The sequence below is a fragment of the Netta rufina genome (genome assembly GCF_964035555.1).
Source record: "Netta rufina genome assembly, chromosome: 8".
Classification (NCBI taxonomy): Eukaryota; Metazoa; Chordata; class Aves; order Anseriformes; family Anatidae; genus Netta; species Netta rufina.
In genome coordinates, this window is record NC_140131.1 from 12323412 (window position 1) to 12350273 (window position 26862).

General features: G+C 38.5%; 1 protein-coding gene across 1 annotated transcript; it reads left to right on the forward strand.

Annotated features, from left to right (window-relative positions):
- Window positions 1-54: 54 nt before the first annotated feature.
- On the forward strand, window positions 55-25955 carry GIPC2 (GIPC PDZ domain containing family member 2). Its single transcript, XM_084291494.1, has 6 exons — window positions 55-336; window positions 7118-7303; window positions 10786-10966; window positions 14745-14854; window positions 15504-15585; window positions 24715-25955. The coding sequence occupies exons 1-6, from the start codon at window positions 82-84 to the stop codon at window positions 24867-24869; spliced, it is 969 nt and encodes a 322-aa protein (XP_084147620.1). The 5' UTR covers window positions 55-81; the 3' UTR covers window positions 24870-25955.
- Window positions 25956-26862: the final 907 nt, after the last annotated feature.

A 26862-nucleotide genomic window follows, 5' to 3' on the forward strand; every position in this document is an offset into this window, starting at 1 on the left:
GGCCGGACCGGGCTTGGGCGGCGCCGGGGGCAGAGTCCGTCGCGGGAAGCCGGCGGCAGGAGCGTGCGGCAGGCGGGGAAGATGCCCCTGGGGCTGGGGAACAAGAAGAAGGGCAAGGCCAAGGACACCTCCAAGCTGGTGGACAGCGAGGCGGTGGCCCCTGCGGCCACCCCACCGGGGACAGCGGTAGCCCCGGCCGGGGCGGGGAGCGCGTCGCGGCTGCAGTTCCACGCGCAGCTGGCGCACGGCAGCCCCACGGGCCGCGTGGAGGGCTTCGGCAATGCCCGGGAGCTCTACGCCAAGGTGGCCGAGGCTTTCGGCATCGCCCCCGCAGAGGTACGGCCCGGGGGGGTCGGGGCGGGGCCACGCCCTCACCGCCTTCGGCCCCCTGGCGCTTAGCCCGGCGCTGGGGCCGGCGTTCGGCTGTCGGGTTGGTTCTGGCCGCGGGGGTGCTCGCCGGCTTCGGAGCAAAGCGACGGAGGCAGGAGGGTGAACGGGTGCCCGGGCGTTAAACCTGGCCCCTTCGTCGGGTCTCCCCTGAGCGGGGTGGTGGAGGAGGCTGTGCCAGACAGTTAGATTTGAAAGACATCTGTTTAATCGGGGTTATTTAAACCCAGAAAAGGATTATTTTATTAATGGTTTATTTCGTTTTTTACTCTTCTGTCTTTTTGATCTTTTATTTTTTGTTTGTCTGAGCTGAGCTTTAAGCACTTGTTTGGATTATGATTCATTTGTAAATGCATTGTTTTCCCTTAGTTGAAAGGCAGTGGCCGTATCAAGTTCTTCCTACGTGGTTCTGTGAACCTTAACCTCTGAGTGGCAAAATGAAAGAAAGTGTTAACATTTCATTAGGTGTGCAAGCAGCACTTTGACTTGTTTTCTTATTTGTAGCTGGCTCTTCTGAAGCTCCGTAGGCTACTATGACAAACTTTATTCTGTAAAATAAAGTGACCAAGCAGCGTTTCTAATGGTAAACTATAAAAGTGTTGGTAACAGCGAATACAGTTTAACCAGTCACTGGTGCGTTAAGTAATTAAGCAATATCTTCCCAGCTGCTTTCTGTCTGGTTTTCTGTTTTCTTTCTGTGAGATACTGTTCCCCTTTTGTTCTCTGTTCAACCTCCAGTTACTTCTTCAGCTCTCAAGTTCTCACAATTCCCAGATTATGTTTTAATTTTCTTCCTTTCACCGATGAATTTTTGTTACTGATCTTGTGGCTCTGCTTACTTGAAAGAGTAATGTTCTTCTGGAAATTCAGTTTAAGATGAATGGTGCACTTCCTATTTCTCCTGTTAGATGGAGAATCTGACAGTAAAGTGTTTTTTCTTTTTTTTTTTTTCTTTTTTTTTTTTTTTCTTCTCTCTCCTCTCTCTTCTTTTTCTTCTTCCTTTTCTTTTTAGAGGAAGCACCATGTATTTCATGGGCATCAAGGCACTGCCAGTCTTGTGCCTAAACTACAGAAACCTTTTTCTTGTCTTTCTCTCTTTACTGTCCCATTCCTGTTTGGGTTTTATTTTTTAAAATATGGTTTGTAGCTGGAAAAGGATGGGAAATTAGTGCTGGAGGCACTGAGCTTATTTTATTTATTTTTTTTATTATTTTTTAACTCAAAAAATTCATTAGGCTTTAAGAAACTATTCTGTACAAAATGAAAATAGTGATCAAAATGACTTTCTGATGTAAAGGTGATTAAGCTGTGGAATCTGGATCTGAGTCTTGTGAAAAAACTAACAGAAGAAAATAGGTGAGTGAATAGCAAGGGATGCCATGAAACATGAATTTGCTGACAACAGTTGAGCTTGTTGGAAATAAGAGGAGACTAGAGAACGTGCATGGTATTGTCTAATAATTAAAGCTGCTTTTGTACAGTTAGGCATAAAGAATAATGCCCGAACCTCTGCAAACTGAAAGAAAGACATTGAGGTACTCAAATGCCACCTGTAGGTGTTATCCGTCTAGGAAAGTTTCTGTGACCTAGCTCTCCTGAAGCCTGTGGGCAGTGATACCTGAATGCCTCTGGAAACAGGTACTATCACAGAGATCTCTGCCCTGCAGTGACCGAGGTGGAAAATAGCTGGGGGAAGGGGTGTGAGAGAAGCTCCATGGAGAGAGAGCAGTTGGCAAACCAATGCAAAAATGCATTTAATGTGACGTGTGAGTTTACTGCGACGTAGGCAAGGGTATGAATTCTTGGATAAGTTCCTGCTTAAGTGTTTCAGTACGGTACAGGATGAGCTATACTTGTAATCTGTCATTTCTTTTGACTCAGCATGGTTATAGCACCTCATTTGCTCTTCATATCACGTCCCACAGGACCAGCTGAGCTTAGCTTCTGCTGGAGAATCCTTTCCAGACTGTGATTGACTGCCAACAGTGACATAGAGAAGCTTGTGTAAAACATGGTATTTGTTGGACAGACACTGAAGAATCAGTGCAGAGTGACAAAAACTTCTGTGCAGACCTTTGTCATAAGTAGGGTAGGATGGAGTTGGAACAACAGAGGTGTGCCTTCAGAGAGGAACACTCCTTCACAGACACCTAGCAAACATCAGAGGAGTGAATCCACAACAGTGGCTTTCTGAGGCTTTCCCTGTACTCATCTCTTCTTGTCTAGGTATTTTATTCTTCATCTGTCTTCTGAGGTGAATAGCATCTCAGTCCTTTTGAACCTTTCAGCATGCATTTCTGCCCACCTCTCTGAGTTTTATCATGCCCCCCCCCCCTTTTTTTTTTTTTATTTCCTGGTCCAAACTCAGTGTTCTTCCCACAGGGAGAAATGCAGCCCATATGACAAATAAACGAGCACTGACCAAAGGACAGTGTGGATCTGTTAAAGCATCTGGTGGTGGTGTGCTCCTGTTTATTATTATAATATTATTCTAAGTAGCTAATCAGGTGTTAGAAATGTGAATATTAAAATCTAAATGTGGCAGGGCTATTTCTTGATCAGTTGGGAAGCGAATGGCAAATAACAAGGCATATGAACTTCCAGTTAATGTACTCATAACTTGTACTTTTGATTATTCTGTTTGCTTTATAAGGTGAAGTATGGTGAGGTGAATTGAGTGCTTAATGGGTGGGTCTATCAAGAGCGCATGAAGGCTAGGATTTCTTTCAGGGTGAAAGAAATTTCTTTTCAGGGTGAAGCCTTCTGCTTCATAAAGAGAATAGAGGATCAGGGAAGCCTTCCTAGTAGCACCAGGAGCAGAAATGCAGCTCCCTGTTTCTTCCAGTGAGAAGCGTTCAGCTGCTGAGCTTGTGCCCTGGCTGTTGTTCAGTGGAGCTTGCCTCCTGATGCTAAACAGTTAAGTGTGCTGTGGGGCACGTTAAACTTTCATAGAAGTGTTTGATTTAAACACATTCAATTTAAACTTTTATAAAAATACTGGAAAATAAGTCACTATGTTGAAGTTTAGGTTTATCAATAAGTAACCTTTTTACAAGAAAATAAAAAATCCAAAGCATGTTTTAAGAGGTTAGAGAAAAGGGTCAGCTTGTGAAATCCTCATCAGTAAAATATTTGGAGTATCTGCTTATCTGTTGAAACAAATTGCTCACAATCTCTCCTGCAGATTGGAGACTTTAAATGAACGAGCCACCCCCAACCCTATGGCAACAATTGTTTGCTTGCTGTTCCCTGAAGTGGTGCTTAAATTTGATACTGCATTACACGTGATGCTTGCTGTGTTAATGACCTGTATTTCAGATACCTTTTAGCTGTATGGAAAAACTTACACTAATTCTTGTGTGTTCTGAAATTAAACAACAACAACAACAACAAAAGGCAACAAAATACTGAATGCTTACTTTACAATGCTTTGATTGTGTCTGGGAAGGTGAAGTTGCCTATTTGATAGAGTGGCACACTATACCTAAGAGGACTTGGTTACTTCTCCTACCACTGCAACTAGCCAAGGATCCCACATTTTTCTCAGGGAGGATGAAGTGAGCAAGGTAGCTAGAAAATGTGTTGGTGGTTTCTTGATATAGATGACACCTACATATAGAGGGAAATATGTAAGTGGGTGTTATATTTTGCTCAATAGTATAAATCCCATTTCTGAGCTTCTTAAAGTGATTATAATGCCCTTTATAAAGTTATGAGATCTACTGATTTGAAAAGTGCTTTTAATAGCTTCTGAGCATGTTGTCAGTCAATCAACTTATTTTTGAGTTCTTAAGGTTTAGGCTTAATGGAAGCTGAGAATGTCATTAATATATAGGATATGCAGTATGGTGCTGCCTATATACTTCATATAACACATACCGTAACCCTCTTTCTTAGTTAATATAGTTTCTTACTTTATGTAATGCACTGTAACAATGTTTTTCTTGACCAATGTCTCTTACTATTGAAAATTGGGATGCAAGGAATAATTTGTTAGCAATCTTACCTGATGGATCTATTTTATAAGGTTATATACAAGCCCTCAGTCTTTGCCAGGCAAATGGAATTTCCTTGTTCTGTCTGCTGTGCAAGATAACTCTGTGAAGGAGGTATCCTAGATACTTCATGGCTGATGTAACAGTTATGATTTATAGTACCTTGCTAAAACTGGCACGAAATATCACAGCACTGGTATGCTGAGTTGAAGATCAAATGCATGTGAAGGGTGAGGGTGAGAAGAGAGAGAGAGACTTTACAATGAAAATTACACATTGAATCTTTCTTGTTTCTTTTCTGGGTAAGAAAATTACTACTTAAAATTATATAAAGATTTGAGTGAATGGCAAGGTGTACTATAGTAGCTGTTGTTTAATTATTTAAGTATATAAGCAGTTATAAGGTACCTATATTAAGCTTACACAACACTTATGAAAAAATATAATTTTTTCCATTGTCAGTCCTTAGTCATGTACAAATAAACCTGTGCTGTAACTGATGGTGTAACTGTATATTATTGTGGGTGGATAATATACAGTTCTCTTTAGTACATTACTCTTTGAAGTTATCTGTTCTGAGAAAAAGCAGTTGTTCACTGAAGAGGATGAAGAATGATTTAAGTTTTATTTTTGACTGGTTGATGCTCTCTCAGCCTTGTGGTTAGTATAGAACTGACTCATAGAGAATTCTGGAGACTTATAGGCTGTAGGGAGAATGCCATCCAGATGAATGTCTAAAAAGAGAAACTCTGGATCGAGTTTCTAAATATCACATTTCTGCTGTGTTGCCAGTTGATCTATTCAAAGGTGTGACAGTAGTTACTAGATGATTGTGTATTTGACAAGGTCAGATGAAGGGTATTAATACCTAAAATGTAAAGCCATAGTGCTTGCTGTTCATTGTAAGAACAAGAACTGAGTTGCAGTTGTAAACTGGCCAAGTTACGTAGCTTGAGAGAAAGCTGAACATATATATGCATTTTATATAATCTGTTTGAATTGAACTGTCTCAGTTTAAAACAATGTTGATGATTAAATATGATTACTATTTATAAAATAAAATTTAATTTTATTCTTAAAACTAGCTGAATTTCTCTAGATGATACTGTTGTTTGAGCATTGGTTAACTGGAAAACTTTAGCATTACCTGAGAATAAAACTGATGTCTGTTAAGTGTGTGCTGTTGTGGCTGTCATTATTAAAGCATTAGGCTGGAGTATTTCAATAGATTATCAGATAAGCAATTAGACTTTTAAGTAGTTTTATTTAAAAATAAAAACAACTAAAGACCCAACCCATCCAAAACCACCATCTCACTACTAAACTTTTTTTAAGTAAAACCAATCAAACAAACAAGTATTTATATAGAGTCCAAGATCTATAAAATTTCAGAAAGTGAAAGCTCTCTGTGAAATGCATTAGGAAAAATATTTCCCCCTCATCTGGCCTGGAATAGACCTGAACAACTTAGTGGCTTTCATTGTAGTTTTCATGCTGGTACCACTTCATCCACTGATACTGGAATGAAGGAAAAGGCATTTGAAGCATTCTGGGGGTGAAATCCCCATAACTTTCATAGGTGTGGTGAGGGGCAGCAGAAGGAAAGCCTACGTTTCCAGCAGAGCACTGGGGGGGTCATAGGTCAGCCACTAGAGCAGCAGCTGACATTGCACTGTTTTTCTTGGATGCCATGTGTACTTCCTTTCATGTGTGGCCCTGGCACCTCTTTTCCTGCTTCCAAATTTGGACCTGTCAGGCAGCAAGGGGGGTCCAAGGTGTGTTCTGATGGAAAATTGTGTCCAGCAGATACTTCTGTAACCTCTGCCTGTATCTGCTCTCTCTTGTCCTGCCAGAGCCCCGTGTATCCTGCAGGCAGCAGTGCAGAGGTAACAAGATGATGCCTTTGGCTAGTGGCTTCCATCTGTGGCTCCTCTACCTGGGCCACATGGGGTGACAAGCCTCCTCCTCCTCCCTTGCTTTCCGTTGCACTTGAAAGAAGGTCTTGAGGGAACAGCTTGCATCAGAGAAATCAATTTTAGGCATTCTCCAAGCTTCTCCGGGGGCATGACTTTCTCTTGGCTGTAGCCCCGTGCTCTGGTGCTGCCCAGGAAGAGGCTGTGTGGGCCTCCCTCAGCCACTGCTCCTGTCCAGCCTCAGCTTGGAGAGAAGCCATCAGGTGAAGTTACCCTGTGAGGAGAAACTGTGGATTTGTTTCTTCTTTTTTTGGCTAGGCTATTTGCCCTTTGAGTACAGGCTGTGTTAGAAAGCCCAGAGCCTGCCTGGGCTGGCCCCATTCCTGTGGTGGGCAGAAGTGAAGCCTGACCCTGAGCAGTGCCCCTTATTTGAGGTGGGTGAATCACGATAAACAACATGGTGGTGGTTCTTGGGGGTTGCTCACTCAGGCCTCTGGAACAAGCTGTTCTGCTTAAGCTCAAGCTGCTTGTGTCAAGGTTGGTGCTGTGTGACAGGTTGTGAGATATGTCCCTTTCCTTTGCTCCCTGCCAGCTCTTATCTGCTGTCTGAGCCACTGATGCCTCTTGTCATGTGCGTGGGATGGAGACTATCACCTCTCCTGGGGCAGCTGAAGAAGGAGAGTTGTTATAATGTCAGTTATGGATCCGTCAATGTGGCCAGAATTATGCTCTATTTTTATCTTTCTATCAGCCTGTCAAGCTCACCAAGCCTAAATAAACTGTTAAATTTTAAGGTAGTGTATTTGTTTCCTTCCTGCACAGATCATGTTTTGCACTTTGAACACTCATAAAGTTGATATGGACAAGCTGTTAGGTGCTCAGATTGGCCTTGAAGATTTCATATTTGCCCACATAAAAGGAAAACGAAAAGAAGTCGAAGTTCTTAAATCTGATGATATGCTTGGACTTACCGTTACAGACAATGGAGCTGGCTGTGCATTTATAAAGGTAAATTTATTTATCAATTAAATGCTTCTTTTTATAGATGCTTCTGTAACTCTAAAGGGTTAATAATTGCTTTCAAACTATCAAATCTTTTAGCATATGGCAAGTACAAAAAAAATTGTTTTATTTAGATTCATCTTTTGAAATTAGCTCAGCTATTTCTGTGCTGCATGTCATTTCAAAATTAGGTCATTCGTTTGTTGCTTCTATAATGTATATCAGCTTTATAATGTGACTGTTATATTTTCTGACCTATTCTGAGATGCTAGGTGTTAAATGCTACTTGTATCTGCCCCCTCCTTTTTTTTTTTTTTATTGATTTTTTCTGATGTTGGTGAATAGTTGCTTGTAGAACATCTGTCACTCATGATAATGAGAACATGTTCTTTCAGTCTTTATGACTGTTCACAGGGCAGAAGCCTTCATGCTCAATAAGAATAGGTGCAAGTATAGTGCATTTTCAACTTTCCAAAAGTAGTATTTCCAATATTGATAGGTAGGATGAGTTAAAATGTTGTAAGGATTTGGACTGACAGAATTCACCCCCAATTAACTTGCATAGAAAGTATAGGCAGCAACACATTCAACATACTAATCATAATTGCTCTCCTCATCATCCTCTATGTGACCTCCAGACAGTCGTATTCATTTTCTCCCCTTTTTTAGATGCTTTGCTTTAATCTACTTCAACTAACTGTTATTAGTGAAGCACTGGAAATCACCTTTGATTACTGTTGTCCCAATTACTAATATTATTACTGTTACAAACAGAGCTTCTTGTATGTGGAGGTTGTATACTCTATTCATTCCTTAGCTACCATGGATATAAAACAGGACGTGGTCTAGAGATAGGTTTGCTTGTCTTTGTTGTTGAAAAATGCAATAGAGATAATACTTGACAAAACTGAGATGCAGTGGAGGTTTCAGCAAGTAGTCTGGCAAAATTGTAGCCTCATTTTTATGCTCGTAGATACAGAACTCTGAATTTCTAGTGGTAGCATCAGCATAGCTCATAACATTCAGTCACGCTGCTGCTTATGTGGCATTTTAAAAGAAGGCATTGAAAGCAGTGCTTCAGTGATTAAAGTTCACGTGTGCAGCATTGTACAGAGCATGACTCTGTCTGTGCTTGTTTGGTAATAGGGGGTGAGAGAAACAGCCATCACATACTGCATAATTTGAGCAGACTGGAAAACACTCACAAAAACAGCAAGCTGAAATTTCCAGTATTAAAAAATTGCATGAATGAATTGTTTTAAAAAATTGTCTGAATAAATATGTCGTTGTCATTGCACTGATCCAGTAATAGGTATAATGAACGTGGTGCAGTCTTCATGGAAATGCACTTCTGCATCAGTTTAGAAGATTTTCTAGGAGCTTACTTTGTTACTGTGGTGTATTTAGCTAATGGCTCATTTTAAACAAGTAGAAAATAAATATGCAATTTAAAGGCTACGTATTTTTTTATGTTTAGTCGTCCAGCTAAATCACTAAGCAGAAACTGTCTCTACTTACAAATAGTTTGATGGAATTACTTGCTTATATATTTCCTTTCCTTGAAATTTTGTTAGTGTGTTCCATTATTAATTAATGATTAATACTAAATTTACCTAATTGTGGGTTGATGCTAGTATGGGCTGCAGTAATTTTGTTGTGCTTTGTGTAACAGCAGTTTCCAGGATTGGTATGTAACCCAGCCAGATTTTAAACCTGATGCTCTGAACTGCAGACTCTTTTGCTATGAAATTTGATGTTGTTGTTGTGCCTTATTAGTAACAGAACCAGGTGTTGTGCTACTTTCACAAATTTACTTTCTGGGTACATAGCTAGATGTAAAGATGTATAATGGAATCAAATTAGCCACTCAAAGAATAACAATAGAACTTGGAGCATTTTGTAGGTGCTTAAGATTGTGCTGTTACACCATGGTGTGTAAGGAGACATTTTAAAATGGTTTTGTATAATTTCTAGCATTGCATAGGAAATATAGATCCTAGCTCCTAAATGGGCTGTAGAGCACTTGATACAGGCATATCAGTTGCATCGCAATTACTGCGACAATGTAGCTTGATGGCCTCTGGTCAGTTAACTTGGAATGCTAAGTCATATTAAAAAAATTGTTTGAATGTTACACGTGTAACATAGGCAATATTACTTAAACAATGTTGGTATATAGATCAAAGTGGAGAAAAAAGGTAATGGGAATTAAACCAACACTTAGACTAAGCAGGAATTGAAGTATGACGGGCATGATTTTGAATCCTGGCACCTGGTAACAAAAATCATTTGAGACCTGGTTTCTTGTTTGTGTATGATACCCCCTTCTTCATTCACCGTAACGCTGCTTTTTGTTTTTTAATCTAGGTTAAACAACATTAACAAAAAGCACTGGAAAGAGTTAAACTCTGCCTGAAGCTAAAAATTTTTGCAGTATCTTATAGGATGGTGCACATTATCACACTTCCCACTGACTCTCTCATATGTGGGCTCAGACATGCACACATAAGCTAGAAGCAGGTTTTTAAGATTGTTATGCAGCTAGGCTAGGTGTTATAGTAGTAGGTGGTAGTATGTTTATCTTCCTTACCTCACTGTAAACTCAAAGTTAGCCTGAAGAAAGCATCAGCCTTTATTAAAAAGCACATTATTCAGGAAGATTTTGGAATGAAACTTGTATCTCTACAAAATATATTCAACATTCTACCGTGTCATATCTATTCTATTAAATAGGATAATGGGTTTCATGACTTAAGCATGATAAATATGACTACATTTAAAAGCAATAAGCAGAATCAGTGAAATCTGAAGTGTCCTTTAATTGACTTGATAAATCATAAAGATTTTTAATGATTGTTTTGTTCTTCTCTTTAAATACCACTTCACAAAAACTATAAATGCTTGCTTCTCTTACATTTTATGACCTTTAGGCTATTTATATTCCCTGAGATGGCATTTGGAAGCATTTCTTATCCTTTATTGTTATTTCAGAGGAAATACATTAATATGCAACTGTATAGCTCAGTGAGGAAGATGGTAGATTTTTTTTCACTATAGATAAGCCTTATTGAGACTATCCTTTATAATCATTTACATCATTAACACCATGTGTTTTTTTTTTTTTGTTTTGTTTTGTTTTTTGTTTTTAAATGTCCCTGGACTATACTTGAAAAGAGAAAACTGTTGCACCCATGCCTGTCAGGCTTTTAAATCAAAGTAAAAAATCAAATAAACAATCACATTATCAGCACATTTGGGTTCAGCTTTAAAGCATAAAAATATTATCTTATTCAGAAACCTTAAATTCTGAAGTTTGGTTGTATTTTTTTTCCTCTTGCTATTGTTATACAGACAAAACACACTGCTAGCATAACGAGCTCAATGCTATTAACGTTAATTGACATTCTTGAAGCCCAGTTTCATCTCTTTAAAATTACTATTTAAAGAAATGTTACTAATTTTTTTTTTTAATTATTTTTTAATTGTAGCGAATCAAAGAAGGTAGCCTTATGGACCAAATCAAAATTATCTGCGTGGGTGATCACATAGAATCTATAAATGGAAAAGATGTGTCAGATTGTCGGCATTATGAAGTTGCCAAAATGCTAAAAGATCTGGAGAAAGGTCAGATGTTTAAGCTGCAGTTAATAGAACCCAGGAAAGCATTTGGTGAGTGTGGGTTGTCTGTTCACCTTGTTCATTGAATCCAGCATCGTGTTGCATTGTAAGTTTGTTTTCAGGTTGCAGCCAGGTGTCAACTACATGTAAGTGCTACAAACCTACCCCCCCCCCCCCTTTTTTTAACTTTGAAGTGGGAAATTTAGGCATGGATTTTCTTCCATCTTGCTTTCTTCAGCAGTCATCTTTGTGTGGTCTGAATCAGCCCTGATTCTCAGTTGTTTGATTCCTTTGCCACCACATGGTGGTGCAAAACAAGTACAGGAATTGTTTCACAGGCACAGTTTTAAAGCATGGATCACTTTACTGATCCTCAAACCTCCTCTTCTTTTTCTGCTACATCTCTTACATACAATTCCTGTTCATCTGTGTATTAGATTTATATATTTAAAGTTATGTATTTTTTATACATATATATATTTTATATACAGGAAGTATACTTAGAACTCAAGGAAAGCATTATGACAAGCTCTATCTCTACCTACCACCTGCAAGCTCCATGAAAGTAATATTACATAGGAGAGATGTATACCTACTGCTAGTCCTTATGTACATTAATTTTATCAGTGTAATATAAATAAATAAAACTTTGTATTGAGCTTCGGGAGTCAAAGTAGAGACTGAGTTTTAATTTTTATGCTCTCAATTTTTAATGTTTTTATCGATTATCCACACAGTACTTTCCTCTAATAAGAAAGTTAAAAACATTGCTACATTTTAAGTATGTGTGACTTAATGTGCACTATCAGAGAGTTCAAAATCATCACCTTCATCACAGTGGCAAAAGTTGTGGGTTTTATTTTTCTGTTAGTTTACAACTGCTGTCATACACCAGTCTTGACACTTGGTGTCAGAATAACAGCAGAAATTGAAAATGAGAGAAGTTGGAAGACTTTTTACTTTTGGTGCTTCTGCACAAAATAAGAGTTATGTGTTAATCTCTAATACCTTTGGGTATAAGTTGATATTTCTGTTAAGTAAATATATGTTGTAATACTAATTTAGCATAAAGTACACGCATATACATTTTCTATGTACATACACAGAAAAGGAAACCTGCTAATTCCATGGCAATACATTTTACAAGACATTGAATTAAGACATTGAATTGAGCTTTTTGAACAGATTTTTGAAAGCTGCATGTTATTTTTTACTCTACAGAAACGAGCTTAGAAGTTACAGTATCCAGTGTGACAGGTTAAGAATACTCTGGTTCTTGCTTTAGGTGCAGCTGAGCTTTAGGCACAAGTTTATATCTAGGGTTTATGCTGTAGCCTGCTGAGAATAGCCCCTGAGAAGATGACAAACAAGATTCAGATCCTTCTGGACACGTAGGTGTAGGATGCCTGCTAGTTGCCACAAAATCTGGTTTCTACAAGTTTGTATGGGTATAGGAATGAGAGGCAAGTCTGTGTCAAATTACTAGCTTTTATTTTTCTTCCCGTCAGTGGAATGTGGAGTAAGTATAACTTACTGGTTGTGTGTCTTCCTACCATGTGCATGCATGCTGTCACAGCACTCTAGGCAATATTTAAAGTACAGAATTAGGCTTCTCTGAATAAGATTTGTCCTTATCAGTCATAAGCTAGCCCTCTGCGAATTGGTGAAGAATCAACAGAAACAAAGCAAAGGCAGGATAACGAAGTATAAATTTAAATTGTATGATTGTGAAAAATAGTTTCTGTCTTGGCTTTGGTGTAAGGTATTACAAATAAAGCTCATGTCATATCACGAGTTTTAAGGTGCTAGTGGTGACAGCTAGAAAAAGATGTATGTTGCATCAGGAATGGCTTTTTGAAATAAATCTAACAGAAGTGATGGAAGTTTTAAAGATGTTTTAAACTGTCCTTGAAGCCATGAAAGTGTTAAAAAAAAAAAAAAAAAAAAAAGGTGTTGATCTTAAGTCTTGTATTTAATAGACTGTGCAGTATATATGTTAAAATAAAAATAATTAAAATTCATATTGCAAGGCTTGTTTAGCAGAATAATCTGTATTTTGCCCACCAATGCAAGAACAATGAGATAAAACCTACCTGGGCAAAGTAAAAACAGCTTAAGGCCTCCCTTTAAGAAAAGGAATACCCTGGTGGAGAAACTAGCACACTAAAAAAGTTCCACAAGTCTTTTTAGTACTTTCCAGATTAGCTATGTAACTCCTGTGTCAATAAGTAAAATACATCCTTTCCAGTCCTGAATGTAAAATTATTTTTTACATAGGAGGATCTGGATAGGCTGCACCGATGGGCTGAGGTCAACTGCATGAAGTTCAACAAGGCCAAGTGCCGGGTCCTGCACCTGGGGCGCAATAACCCCAAGCAGAGCTACAGGCTGGGAGAGGAATGGTTGGAGAGCTGCCAGGCAGAGAAGGACCTGGGAGTGATGGTGGATAGTCAGCTGAATATGAGCCAGCAGTGTGCTCAGGTGGCCAAGAAGGCCATCGGCATCCTGGCTTGTATCAGAAACAGTGTGGCCAGCAGGTCTAGGGAGGTGATCGTCCCCCTGTACTCAGCTCTGGTGAGGCCGCACCTCGAGTACTGTGTTCAGTTTTGGGCCCCTCGCTACAAGAAGGACATGGAGGTGCTTGAGCGGGTGCAGAGAAGGGTGACGAAGCTGGTGAGGGGCCTGGAGAACAAGTCCTACGAGGAGCGGCTGAGGGAGCTGGGGTGGTTCAGCCTGGAGAAAAGGAGGCTCAGGGGCGACCTTATTGCTCTCTACAGATACCTTAAAGGAGGCTGTAGTGAGGTGGGGGTTGGTCTGTTCTCCCACGTGCCTGGTGACAGGACGAGGGGGAATGGGCTAAAGTTGCTCCAGGGGAGTTTTAGGTTAGATGTTAGGAAGAACTTCTTTACTGAAAGGGTTGTTAGGCATTGGAACGGGCTGCCCAGGGAAGTGGTGGAGTCACCATCCCTGGGAGTCTTCAAAAGACGTTTAGATGTAGAGCTTAGGGATATGGTTTAGTGGGGACTGTTAGCGTTAGGTCAGAGGTTGGACTCGATGATCTTGAGGTCTCTTCCAACCTAGAAATTCTGTGATTCTGTGATTTCTTATAACAGGAAGGCTGAGATGAGCCAAATCTTAAATGATTTAATACTCCATTTTCTGACTGGGGTGCTCTTGCCCAAGAATAAACAAGGAAAGTTGAATTTAGATAAAGAAAGCTATTGGTTTATTCAGATATTATCTTTGGAGACTTACTAGCTATGAAATCCTGACCTTGTTGAAACCAGTGGAAAAACTCCTACAGACCTACTTATGCATATGTTTCACCTATGTGACTGATAGTAATCAAACAGTTTAGCATGAAGCAAACAGACATGCCTCAGACGTGTGGCTCATCATGGCACATTTTGCAATCCTGTTTGTATCATGTCTTCAGTCAAGGATGGAAATGTTGCAATTTAGTCTGCCTGTAAGGAGCAGGGTAAGTCTGTATTTGGCTGATGACTTCAGACATTATCTAATATTAAGTCTTTGTACTTTATTATAGAATGAGGTAAAATTAAATGAAGTGCAGATATGATGTGCAATAGGCTTCAATGTATATATCGGTCTGTAGAAGTCAAGTGGGTATCAAAATTAGAAGACAAAAAAATTGTCAGCAAAGCTAAAATGTTGCTAATTTATAATTAAAATGTTAAATACATCTTAGATATTGATTAGAATAAAAACTGAAATTAATGTAACAGCTGAAGCAGATGCTTTATATTCTGATATAACACATACTTAAATTTGTTTGCCATTCTTTTTTCTTTTTTTCCTTTCTCTCTAGAAGAGATAGAACCAAGGTCCACAGGTGGAACTCCGACAGCGGCTAAAATCTCCAGAGGAAGAGAAACACTTCGGCTGAGAACTAAAGGCCCTGCCACTGTGGAGGAAATGGTATGATTATTTCAAGACCTTTCAATAGTTTAAAAGTCTGCTTTCTCCAAGGAGAAATGTTTACACAGATTTGAAGACTAGGAAAGATAGAATGAGGCTGAAGAATCTGGAAATGGAGAGCCTATACTCCATCTAGGTGATCCCATATGTTACATGGATAAAGTTAAGATGGATTAGACCAAGGAGTGTTGAAAAGAGGGAAGGTGAAAATAAAAGCAACATTTGAAAGGGTGGTTCTATATGTGACACTGCAAAGTGTACTGGGATAATGTAAGCATGGTTGTTAGGAGAGGCTAATAATTTATATTGACTTGAATGTGTGTAAAGCCATGATTAGGGTCTGGAAGAAGAAATGTTATTTATTTTGGATCCCTCTAAAGCTGATGAGGATTTGGTAAAGATCTGTACTGTCAGGAGTTGGAAGGCCTGTGTTTAGTTTGGTGAATATGAGAGCTATGTGGTTTGAAGTTTGTAGGAATACTTGAGTTTCTGAGAAGAGGGGAAGAGAGAAGAATAACATGTTTTACTTCTAGGTTTTGTAAGTCTAGGCACTTATAAGAGTGAAGATAATCAGCATCCAGTTAGTTATTTTTAAGTCTGCATAGATACTAATCATACACTTGCTTTCTCTCCCTTTATTTCAACAAAGCCATCTGAAGTTGAAGAAAAAGCAATAAAAAAAGTGGATGAGCTTCTTGAAACATATATGGGAATAAGAGATATTGAATTAGGTGAGTTTTAACAGATACTTTACTACACAATGCAATCATTTTTCATTTTATATAGTATAAATAATATTTCAACTGTATGAAGTTCAACAAGGCCAAGTGCCAGGTCCTGCACCTGGGGCGCAATAACCACAAGCAGAGCTACAGGCTGGGAGAGGAATGGTTGGAAAGCTGCCAGGCAGAGAAGGACCTGGGAGTATTGGTTGGCAGTTGGCTGAATATGAGCCAGCAGTGTGCTCAGGTGGCCAAGAAGGCCAACGGCATCCTGGCTTGCATAAGAAGCAGTGTGGCCAGCAGGGCTAGGGAAGTGATTGTCCCCCTGTACTCGGCTCTGGTGAGGCCACACCTTGAGTACTGTGTTCAGTTTTGGGCCCCTCGCTACAAGAAGGACATGGAGGTGCTTGAGCGGGTGCAGAGAAGGGTGACGAAGCTGGTGAGGGGCCTGGAGAACAAGTCCTACGAGGAGCGGCTGAGGGAGCTGGGGTGGTTCAGCCTGGAGAAAAGGAGGCTCAGGGGCGACCTTATTGCTCTCTACAGATACCTTAAAGGAGGCTGTAGTGAGGTGGGGGTTGGCCTGTTCTCCCACGTGCCTGGTGACAGGACGAGGGGGAATGGGCTAAAGTTGCTCCAGGGGAGTTTTAGGTTAGATGTTAGGAAGAACTTCTTTACCGAAAGGGTTGTTAGGCATTGGAACGGGCTGCCCAGGGAAGTGGTGGAGTCACCATCCCTGGAGGTCTTTAAAAGACGTTTAGATGTTGAACTTAGTAATATGGTTTAGTGGAGGACTGTTAGCGTTAGGTCAGAGGTTGGACTCGATGATCTTGAGGTCTCTTCCAACCTAGAAATTCTGTGATTCTGTAATTCTGTATAAAATTTATAGGTTGTTTTAGTCTCTGAATGTAAGCAAAGTAAAACCTGTCCAGGATGTAGTCCCTCAAACTTGCATGTATTTCTCCAAATGCATCTCTCTGATGAAAAGGAAGAATCTCTTGCTAAAAGCCTTATGATGTAATTAATAAATCTGCTAGTCTTCCTACATATTAGCTATACTCCATTGCATAATTTGTTTAGTTATTTGCCATTATCTGCAATCACTATTCTTTCTGGTGGAGCTTGTGTGTGGCATTTGAGGACTGTCAAGGACAAGCATGTCTATTTGCCTTTTTTTCCCCCTCTCTTTTGCCTCTTGTCTTAGACACATTAAAGAGATCACTACATTTAGAATCTGAGACCTTTTTTCAGTGAAAGGGTAATTATTTAGCAATGAACTGATAAAGTAACTGCATAATGTATCAAATTATTTAAAGCCTGTATTCTGAAGAAACATGGGACATTATCTATTATATTTACTAACATTAAAGTAATTTATAGTAACAGAAACTATTCAAACTAAGAGAAGCTATTTCAACTATTTAGTATGATAAGTTCCTTAAAGCTACACCAAACTTGTCTCTGCAGCTGTTTGCCTCTCTGTTAATCTCACAATAACTAAATATGAACTTCTGTTTGTAAGGGAAGAGGTTGCTCGTGTTTTTCAGTCTAGCTGAATAAAAATTGCCACAGTGAGAGCTGGGTGTAGTCCTCGTACAGTTTCATGGAACTGTTAATGTTGAGACAAAGGGTGAAGTTATTTATTGTTATAGAAATATTTAAAAATCAGCCAAGAATTAGGAAAGGATGAACTAAATGGAAAGTGATACTGAAAAGCAAGCCTTGAGAGAGAAGTGGCAGAGGCAAAGCAAAGATAATAGGTCTGGCATGTAGCTAAGGGCAGAGCAAGGGGGGTTGGACAGGCAGCAGTTAGCAGAGGAATGAGAACAATAGAAAATTATCTGAATAGCCCAAAGACCTTTGCTGGCTGCTCCTACTGGCAAGCATCTGATCAGCAGCTTCTACTATTTTCCTCACAGGAAAAATTGTAGGTAAGTGTTATTTGTCTCCCAACCTAAAGGTAAAGGCGGGCTTCCTGGCATGGAAGACAGAGCAGAGCTGCCGAAAACTTCATAATGCTGCTTTGCAGATGACAATCTCCCCATTCTCAGAAAACTAAGTTCTCAAAATTCTGTTCCCAACAATTTTAATGTGTGATGCCTCTGGCATGTAATATGCTGTCAAGAGCCCTGGGTGGTGCTGACCCGCTGCTTAGTTTTATTTTTTTTTTTGCCATCAATCTCTGGCTTAGGCTTCAAAACTCCCAAGCCTGGTGCCAGCCACCCCTCCAGGAGCTGTTTTGGTCCTGCAACTGTTGCAAGGCCCAGTTTGAGCCAGTCTGCTGCAGGCTTCTGAAGGTCCTTGCTAGTTACATCCAAGATCCCTAGACTCCTGGCCCTACAGGAGCAAGCAGCTGGTATGGTTTTGGTTTCTGTAGCCCAGGATCCTGAGATCCTAGGTTGGTTTCTTGGCATTTCAAGGTGCGCTGGGCTCTGCTGTGGGACAGGGAAGTGAGTTCCTGTGGTTTCTACTGTTGTTTTCCTTTCCTTTCCTTTCCTTTCCTTTCCTTTCCTTTCCTTTCCTTTCCTTTCCTTTCCTTTCCTTTCCTTTCCTTTCCTTTCCTTTCCTTTCCTTTCCTTTCCTTTCCTTTCCTTTCCTTTCCTTTCCTTTCCTTTCCTTTCCTTTCCTTTCCTTTCCTTTCCTTTCCTTTCCTTTCCTTTCCTTTCCTTTCCTTTCCTTTCCTTTCCTTTCCTTTCCTTTCCTTTCCTTTCCTTTCCTTTCCTTTCCTTTCCTTTCCTTTCCTTCCTTTCCTTTCCTTTCCTTTCCTTTCCTTTCCTTTCCTTTCCTTTCCTTTCCTTTCCTTTCCTTTCCTTTCCTTTCCTTTCCTTTCCTTTCCTTTCCTTTCCTTTCCTTTCCTTTCCTTTCCTTTCCTTTCCTTTCCTTTCCTTTCCTTTCCTTTCCTTTCCTTTCCTTTCCTTTCCTTTCCTTTCCTTTCCTTTCCTTTCCTTTCCTTTCCTTTCCTTTCCTTTCCTTTCCTTTCCTTCCTTTCCTTTCCTTTCCTTTCCGCTGACAGTACAGGATGACAGGATGGCTCTTGTACAGTACCAAGGAGCTCAACTCCTAGAAAAAGAGTTGACTCAGCTGATTGCCAGGTACCCTGGTAGAGTTCTTCTATGAATTCCATGACATTTTTATATATATATATATATGTATACATATGTATACATATATATATATACATGTATACACATATATACATGTATACATATGTATACATATATATATATACATGTATACATATGTATACATGTATATATATATATACATGTATATATATATACATGTATATATATATTAAATCTGATAGCCTTGCATCTTTCAGTGAGTAGCTTGGAAAATTTCAAAGAATGTCTTTAAAGAATGCTCAAAGAATGAAGAAGTCTTTGTCCTCTAAGCCACTTTCTGCTTCCTAACTGGGTTGTTGGTTTGCCTTTCACCTCTTCCTTCTCTTCCTCCCACGAAGGCAGTTAAACAAAGAAATTGTCACGAATCAAAGACTACAGGGCTCACATAACTCTAGTTTACACCTTTCATGCTATTTCCTAAAGTTCAAATCTTAATCGAGGGCCGATGGTGATGGGGGAAAAAAAAGAAAGAAAAAAGTTTTATCACTTTTAAATAATTAAACAGCTCTAGGACTCTTTAGGAAAGGAGAGCTAATCACCTGTCACAAATCTGTTCAATTAACATATGTCAGTTTTTTATATACTGGATGTGATCAGTCACCCATGAAAATGAAATATGAGGAAAGGATTCATTCAGAGAATGCCAATCACCACTCAGCTAGAAATTTCGCTCATTACTCAAGCCAGATTAGTTGTAAATGCAAGTCATCACAATGCGACAGCCGACAAGTGATTAAGATCTCAATCATTGCTCACTCCCATGCAGTTCTGTTTGTCAGAAGCTCTGGTTGTCAGTTAATATTGCTCTTTCATCTCCATTAAAATGACACTTCCATAGTGTGACTGAATCCTGAAACAGTGCCCCAATTTTGAGCCAGAAGTTAGAAAGAAAGGAAAGAAAAATAATGTAAAATTACAGACAGAATTAAAGATGAGATAAAGCCCTTAATTTTTGCATTGTTAAGTATCTTGACAGTTTCAAGGATGGCTGACTAAATCCACACACAAATCCCTGAGTTGGATGAAAATGCTCAGAAATGGAAATACATATACTTTCTTTATGTAGGGCACAGGTTTTTATTTTCAGGGATCTAAATGCTTTTGAGATATATGTATCTGCCTTTTGAACACATTTCGACCTTTTTAACTCTTTATTTTACTGAAAAAGGAACTTAATCTGTGGAAGAGACACTTGGCTCCCACCCACTTATTTTATGGACACATGAGAAATTGGGCCAAGACTTAAGCTTTCTTTAAAAAAGAAATGCACCATTGAGGGCTGCTGTAGATTATTTTACATCTTGTCAGTGTTTTCTGGTAGAGGAAAGTGAACAGTTGATTAATTGGAGGGATGCAGGAAACAGTGTTAGTAAGGAATGCTGGTTGCATTTCTTTTTTAAATCAGTGATGCTTGAATTGATAGGCTGTATTTGATATCAAAGATCATGGGGTGGGAGTAAGCTTGGGTCTTTGGCTTTCAACCACAGAGTGCTACCAATGGATAAACTATGACAAAAAGGCTTCCTGTCCAACTTTGATTTTTTTTTTTCCTCTCCTTTCAGCATCTTCTGATATCTACTGATATTTTAATCTACTTTTATGCTTTTGTATGATTATTTCCTTTTTGCTCGTTTGTTTAATGTTGTCAGGTATTACACATCTTTTTATATTCTCCAACTACATTTAGAAGAATTCAAATCTTTTCCACTCCTGATTTTATTTTTCCAACTTTTCATCTAGTCAAAACATCCTGACAGATTTAAATTTTCCTCACCTAAGTTTCTTTTCTTGGATCCCAGCAATATTGGATAGATATTTTTATTTTGAAATGGTTGGACTAAAGTGATATTCTCCTTGAATTCATTGTTTTCTGCTCTTCCTGTTGCCAAACTTCCTTCTCCAAAGGATTACAGTTGTTTGTAGTTTCTTCAGTTTTTGTTTCATAATTTTCAGGTTGATTAATTCGAAACACTGAACATATATATATATTTTATATAGGAACAATCAAAAACAATGTAAATACACTCTAGGGTATATTGTTTCTGACTCTTCATTTACTTCGAGAATTCTGAGTTCAATGAAAAAGGAAAAAGCTGGTTAAACAAGAAACTTGTTTTGTTTTTCTACTCCAAGAAGAATTAGCACTTAGTACAAAGAAATGAGAAGAAGAAAGGATGTTTTTAATGTTTCCTTGAATTCCAAATCTGACAATGTTCAACATGAAGCTAAAACCAAGGGAAGTTGAACAGTGAAAACTTTAATGGTATGCTTCTTTTTCTGCGATGTTGTTCAGGAAGGTGGATGAGACTTCTAGCTCCTCTAAAGTGTCAGGCCAGAATAATTTGATAAAGGCAAAGCTTCTGATAGCATTACATTTAAATAAATATTGAAATTTCTGCTAAGGCTTCTGAAAGTTTTTTGAAAGTTACAGGATAGGATATAGGTAGCAAAACCCTTATGTAAGGTGGTTATCAGTGTCCTGGTTTTGGCTGGGACAGAGTTAATTTTCTTCCCAGTAGCTGGAGTGGTGCTGTTTTGGATTTAAGATGAGAATAATGCTGATAATGCACTGATGTTTTAGTTGTTGCAGAGCAGTGCTCACAAGGACTTTTCTGCTGCTTGTGCTGTCTGCCAGTGAGGATAGCTGGCCCAGGCTGATCAGAGGGATGTACGATAAAACAGGGCATCATGCGGAACAACACAACTGGGGGCTGGCCAGGGGGTGGCTGCTGCCCAGGGACAGGCTGGGCATTGTTTGGCGGGTGGTGAGCAATTGCATTGTGCTTCACTTGTTTGTATATTTCTTTATCATCTTTATTATTTTCCCTTCCTTTTCTGTCCTGTTAAACTGCCTTTATCTCAGCCCACGAGTTTTACCTTTTTTGCCAGTTCTCTCCCCCATCCCACTGCAGGGGAGAGAACCAACAGCTGTGTGGTGCTGAGCTTCCGGCCTGGTTAAACCACAGCAAGCAGCATCAGTGGCAGGCAGATCACAACTCTCAGGGCTCGTGCCCATGCATCTGTCAAAAGTTGACAATGAGGATTTTGTGAACAATGATCTTTGAAGTTATTTTCAAGGGATTAGGTCTAAAATGCCAACATATTTTTTGTTCATATTCTGGGAAGCCTGATAATGAGTTTCTTGGTTAAAGTTGAGAAGACTTAATTCCTTTTGTTATGTTTGAATTTACTGAAATTCACATTCTATGCAAAATTTTCTCAGGTATGAGCATTGCTGGTAGTGGGATTTTAAAACAAATATCTGAAAACAATGGGACTCTCTGGATTGTGTGGAAAAATATTCTCCGTGTTAGAATAAAATTCCTGTAATCACTTATTGTGCAGCTGTTACAAGAAGCAGTGGGGGGGGGAAAGGGAGGGCAGTGGAGGCGATTTGGCATGGAGCTATCGCCCTCTGAGAACCAGTAAAGTTTTCTTCAGGCTGGAAAGTATCTGCTAAATGCTTTGGCAATCAGTACTTTTTGATTTGATTTGGGAATTACACATTGAAAATGTCACTGTGTAAACATGCGTATTCTGCACAAAATTTCCAGCTGTGCCTCCGAGGGGATGCTACCCCATGCCTGTATGTGTGCTAAGTGCCTGGAGAAATAAGAGTATGTACACTGTGTGATTGAGAAGGCTAGTCTGCTTTAGTGTTTCTGTATGTATGAAACTAGTGAGACAGGGTTCAGCTTTGCACCTTGGTATACATCAGTGGTAAAACTTGTGTGCCAGTTATCAGGAAGGATTGATTGCAACTTGCATTACCGTTTGCTGAACGGTAATATAATTCTGCTGACACTAGAGGTCAGCACCAAGCTATTGAAAAGGTTCACACGAGCAGTAAAGATCCTGCACTTTTGCAGAAGCAGATTTCATCGTATCAGGTGAATCTGGAAGGGTGATGTGCATTAATAAATATCGTACATTGAGCATGCTCTGGATGTGCTGGTTACAGTTGTTTAATTTTATTTGAGGCTGCTGCTCTCAAATGGCAGTGGAATTATGATTCCTTGTCAGGATTGAAATTTGTCTTGTATAAGTTTGGTAGTTTTTGTTTTCAGGTTTGTTAAATCTCTAAAACGGTTTTTAAGGTTCCATTTCATAATTTGGGAAGCATGTCTCAACATGTCTCAACGTTTGAAGAACATGTCTCAATGTTTGAAGACAATTGTGTTTGAAGCAACATTCTGGGTTAAGGTTTCCTGTGCAATTCTGAAGTTCCAACCATACCGATTCTGTGATTCAACTAGAGCAGTTGGACTGTAATATAATGATGTGTTGTTGTTTTATCACTGCTCTTAGAATGTCATATGGCTCTTTCATTTATCTTAATCAATTTATATCAAAACTGGCTGAATTCCTTGCTACCACTGGTTCTACTGTAACGGTCTAGATCCTCACTCCTTTGATCCTCACTCCTGTCTCTTTTTATGATGTTGAGGAACTGTATCTCGACATGTTTTCTCTTGTGTCTACATTGTCTTTCACCTTGCACAGCTATTCTCCCTCCAACCTTCTTCCAGTGTCTGTGTGAAATAACTTTGTATCCTGGTTCACACCAGGAAGTCTGTGAAGTTTAAATTAGGCCTTTCACCTCATTTCCTCCAGGGTTGTCTCCTTTGTAAGTACCTTATTATGACTTTGGATTGAGAGACAGAGAGTGGCATTGATAGGACAAATATTTGTCTTTCACTTATGAGGTTCAGAGTCCTATGATTAATGCCAATTTCCCATCTAGACTGCTGTGAGTCAGTGTAACAGGAAGATCATGGTTACTTCTTTCATGAAAATAGGTCCTGAGAGTCCTTGAGAACCTCTAGTGGTGCCCAGGAGGCTGGGTTACACTTCAGTTGCACGCTGGTTGGTTTGTCAAAATTTATGTGAATTTTCTCTGGGCTGCTTTGTGTATACTGGCATACAGATTCTGTTCACAGAATCTCACATCTCACATCTGAATGTAGTTAAAACTGAAACATCAAATTTCTTCAGAATTGCTGTTGCTGACATCTACAATGTGGAATATATCTCAGGTTTGCTCACAGCCTTTTACAAGTTTGCAGAATAGTGAACACTATTTGCCAGAGGTTTGTAACTGTCAATAAACTTGATCTGAGTTTCAGGTTAACAAAATGTTAAATACACTTAATAATACTTCAGAGCAGGGAAAGTTTATTTTGTATTTATTAGTGAGATTTTGCCATTTCAATACCACACAATGTATGCGGTACATAGTAGACTAGATTGTCCTAATGAAGATGGCCTTCTGTGGCTTCAGGATTTTCCTTTCTCAGGCACTGTAATACATGTTTTTCACTCAAATATTCCTCTAAAAAGAGGCTAGAAGCAATCAAATCTTTCAAGTTTTAAACATTTTGCAGTTTAAGGCAGGTGTATAAGATAACAAAATGAAGCAGACTTTGAGAGTTTCATCTATTGTACAATACTATCTTTTCTTGTGAATATGAACAGAGACTGTAGAGCAGAGATACAGCAGCAAGCCTTTTCCCATGCTTTTGTAGAGTTTGAACCATGGAAAAACAAAAAACAAAGAAACCAACAAACCAAAACAGCAAACAGTTGAACCAAGAAAAAAACAAAACAAAACACAACATTCAGGTATGCCTTTTGATCAGTAAGCTCATATCAGACTCACAGAAGTTGGTAACACACTCTTGTAGGCTCATGCTTTGTGTGCCTTCAGTAAAGAAGGCTGAAATTAATTTAGCAAGATAAGAATGAAGGTTGGTGGAACTACAAATTAAACACCCCCCAAGCAAATGGAAGAATATATAATGTACACTCCAAGAAAGCTCTGCCATTTAGTGGGATAGAATGTAGCTACTGCAGGTGGATTTAAGTACATATATCCTATGGAATCCTAAATTTGGAAGATAAGCTTTAAATACCCTTATCTTTACTGGGTTTTGAAAATAAACATTTGAAAATTATCTTGGCTGAATGTTAGCTGTCACTTCCATGATAATTTTAATGTTTGTTTGTTTGTTTTTAGCTGCAACAATGGTGGAAGCTGGAAGAGACAAGAAAAACCCAGATGAATTTGCAGTGGCATTGGATGAAACTCTCGGAGACTTTGCATTTCCAGATGAGTTTGTCTTTGATGTATGGGGAGCAATAGGAGATGCTAAGCAAGGACGACTGGAATGAGAATTGTGTGTCAATCCCTATTCAAAAGTACAAAATGACTTTCAAATACATCAGAATACTAATACTTTTATTGTTATAAATCTAGGGTGCTCTGTATAAGTATTCTTATCAGAAAAATTCTATTGCAAAACAAGGTTTTTAACAAATATGAAGATAAACCCAAAGTTTTGACAACTGCACACTTAAAACAAACTACATGTAGAAATCAATGAGAAGATTGCGTCAAGATGTATACACACATTTTATGAAAATTAATGTGCTTAGATATCAATATTTTGAAGTGTTAGACATGCAACAACAAAAAAAAAGACCTATTTTATCTCTTTTTCTTTAAGAAAGGTTTATATACTTGATGGAAAACTACTCAGCAAGACACTGCGGTTCCATGGTCTTTTCTTGTTCTTATGTGTTCAACCACACCAAGAGCTGTGGAAAACCTGAAGCCTTAGGCATTTATACTGTTTGGCTGTATTTATTTTTTTCTGTAGACAAAGCTGGGAATAAGCCACCCTACTTCCGGAAAATCTGCATTCAAGAAAAAAATATTCTTCTGGGACATTAGAACTATGACCTTAAAATGAAAAAGACTTTAATTTTTGGTCAAAATACATACTGCCTAGGTATTTCTGAAATGATTAAGTATAGTAGAAATGCCTAAAATAGGAATCTGCTGCTTTATTCAGATGCCATGTTATCACAATAGCAGCTGCATAAGAAGAAACAAATGTTAATATTGGTTACTATTCAGATATTTGAGTAATATATGTAATCTTACACTGGAGGCTGTAGTATGTGACTAAGTGCTTTAGTAATCTTTGCATATGCTAAACGCCTTGCTGAGATCCTGTGAAGTTCCCCCTTTGTCTTGTCTTGTCTTTTATTTTTTTTTTTCAACATGGCAACATAGATATATTTAAGGTGTTCAAAATCAGCAGATACTATTGTAAAGTCACAGTTTGGATGAAAATGTGTGCCCAAAACCTAATCAATAAACTAAATTGATTTTAGATGTTAAGATTTCAAATTATACTGTACATAAATATTTATTCTAACTGATGGTGTTTTACTAATAAATCTCAGATTATTAAAAATGAACTGTCTCTTTTAACGTATCTACTATGTCTGCATTTGCCTTCCTGTTCACTCTGTGTTTAATCAAGAACAATGTTTTGTTTTTACTCATAACTGTATTCTTTTTCAGTTTTTCCTGTGCTGGATTCTAATCAAGACTGATAGTTGCTCATTTATTTAGAAAACGCTGTTTTCAAGAAATTATTGCAGTTAGTGATTCTGATTAAATGCATATATATATATATATATATATGTATGAAATTTATATTTTAGCCAAATAACACATAATGAGTATCCTTGAAAATGAAATTGAACAAAAATATGGGGCCTGACTATGAAGTCTTGTAAACACAGTTCTCTGGTCTTTTAAGGGGGATAATCTTCAATTTCAAAAATGCTATTGTGAATTGTTTTGCTCTTCTATCTGCAATTTAAGAAAAAGCTTTTGTATAATTTAGATATTCCTTTTTATGAAATAGGTAGTACAGAGATGTATGGAGGTCGTACATTATATTCTATTTAAGAAAGTTCATAGGTTTCAAAATTTCTATGTACTAGTGCCTCATATCACCAGTATCAGCAGGGACTAAATATGCATTTATCTTCAAATAGATGTAATAGTTATTTCTATATGTAGAAATACATACAGATACAAACATTTAGGCTATTTTCAAGCTGTAAGTAGCAAAAAAATATATAGTTTTACAAGAAAATTTGAGTTAGTAAAGATAAATCATAATTAAGCTTTGTAAGCAGATGGTTAAATGTTATAAATCCCATTGATCAAATGAGGCTATGAGAATATTATTTTGAGAAGCATAATTTTAGGGAGGAGAGTATAAGTTGAATAACTTTTCTCTGTATTTAGTAATTGTGAATCTGAGCTCACAATCTTCTGCTGCAGTTGAGCACATCTTCTGCC

Excerpts from the sequence above, each read along its gene's own strand:
- GIPC2 (XM_084291494.1), top strand. The coding sequence starts at position 82 with ATGCCCCTGGGGCTGGGGAACAAGAAGAAGGGCAAGGCCAAGGACACC. Across the intron at positions 7,304-10,785 it reads CTGGCTGTGCATTTATAAAG|CGAATCAAAGAAGGTAGCCT; the intron begins GTAAATTTATTT and ends TTTTAATTGTAG. Across the intron at positions 15,586-24,714 it reads AATAAGAGATATTGAATTAG|CTGCAACAATGGTGGAAGCT; the intron begins GTGAGTTTTAAC and ends GTTTGTTTTTAG.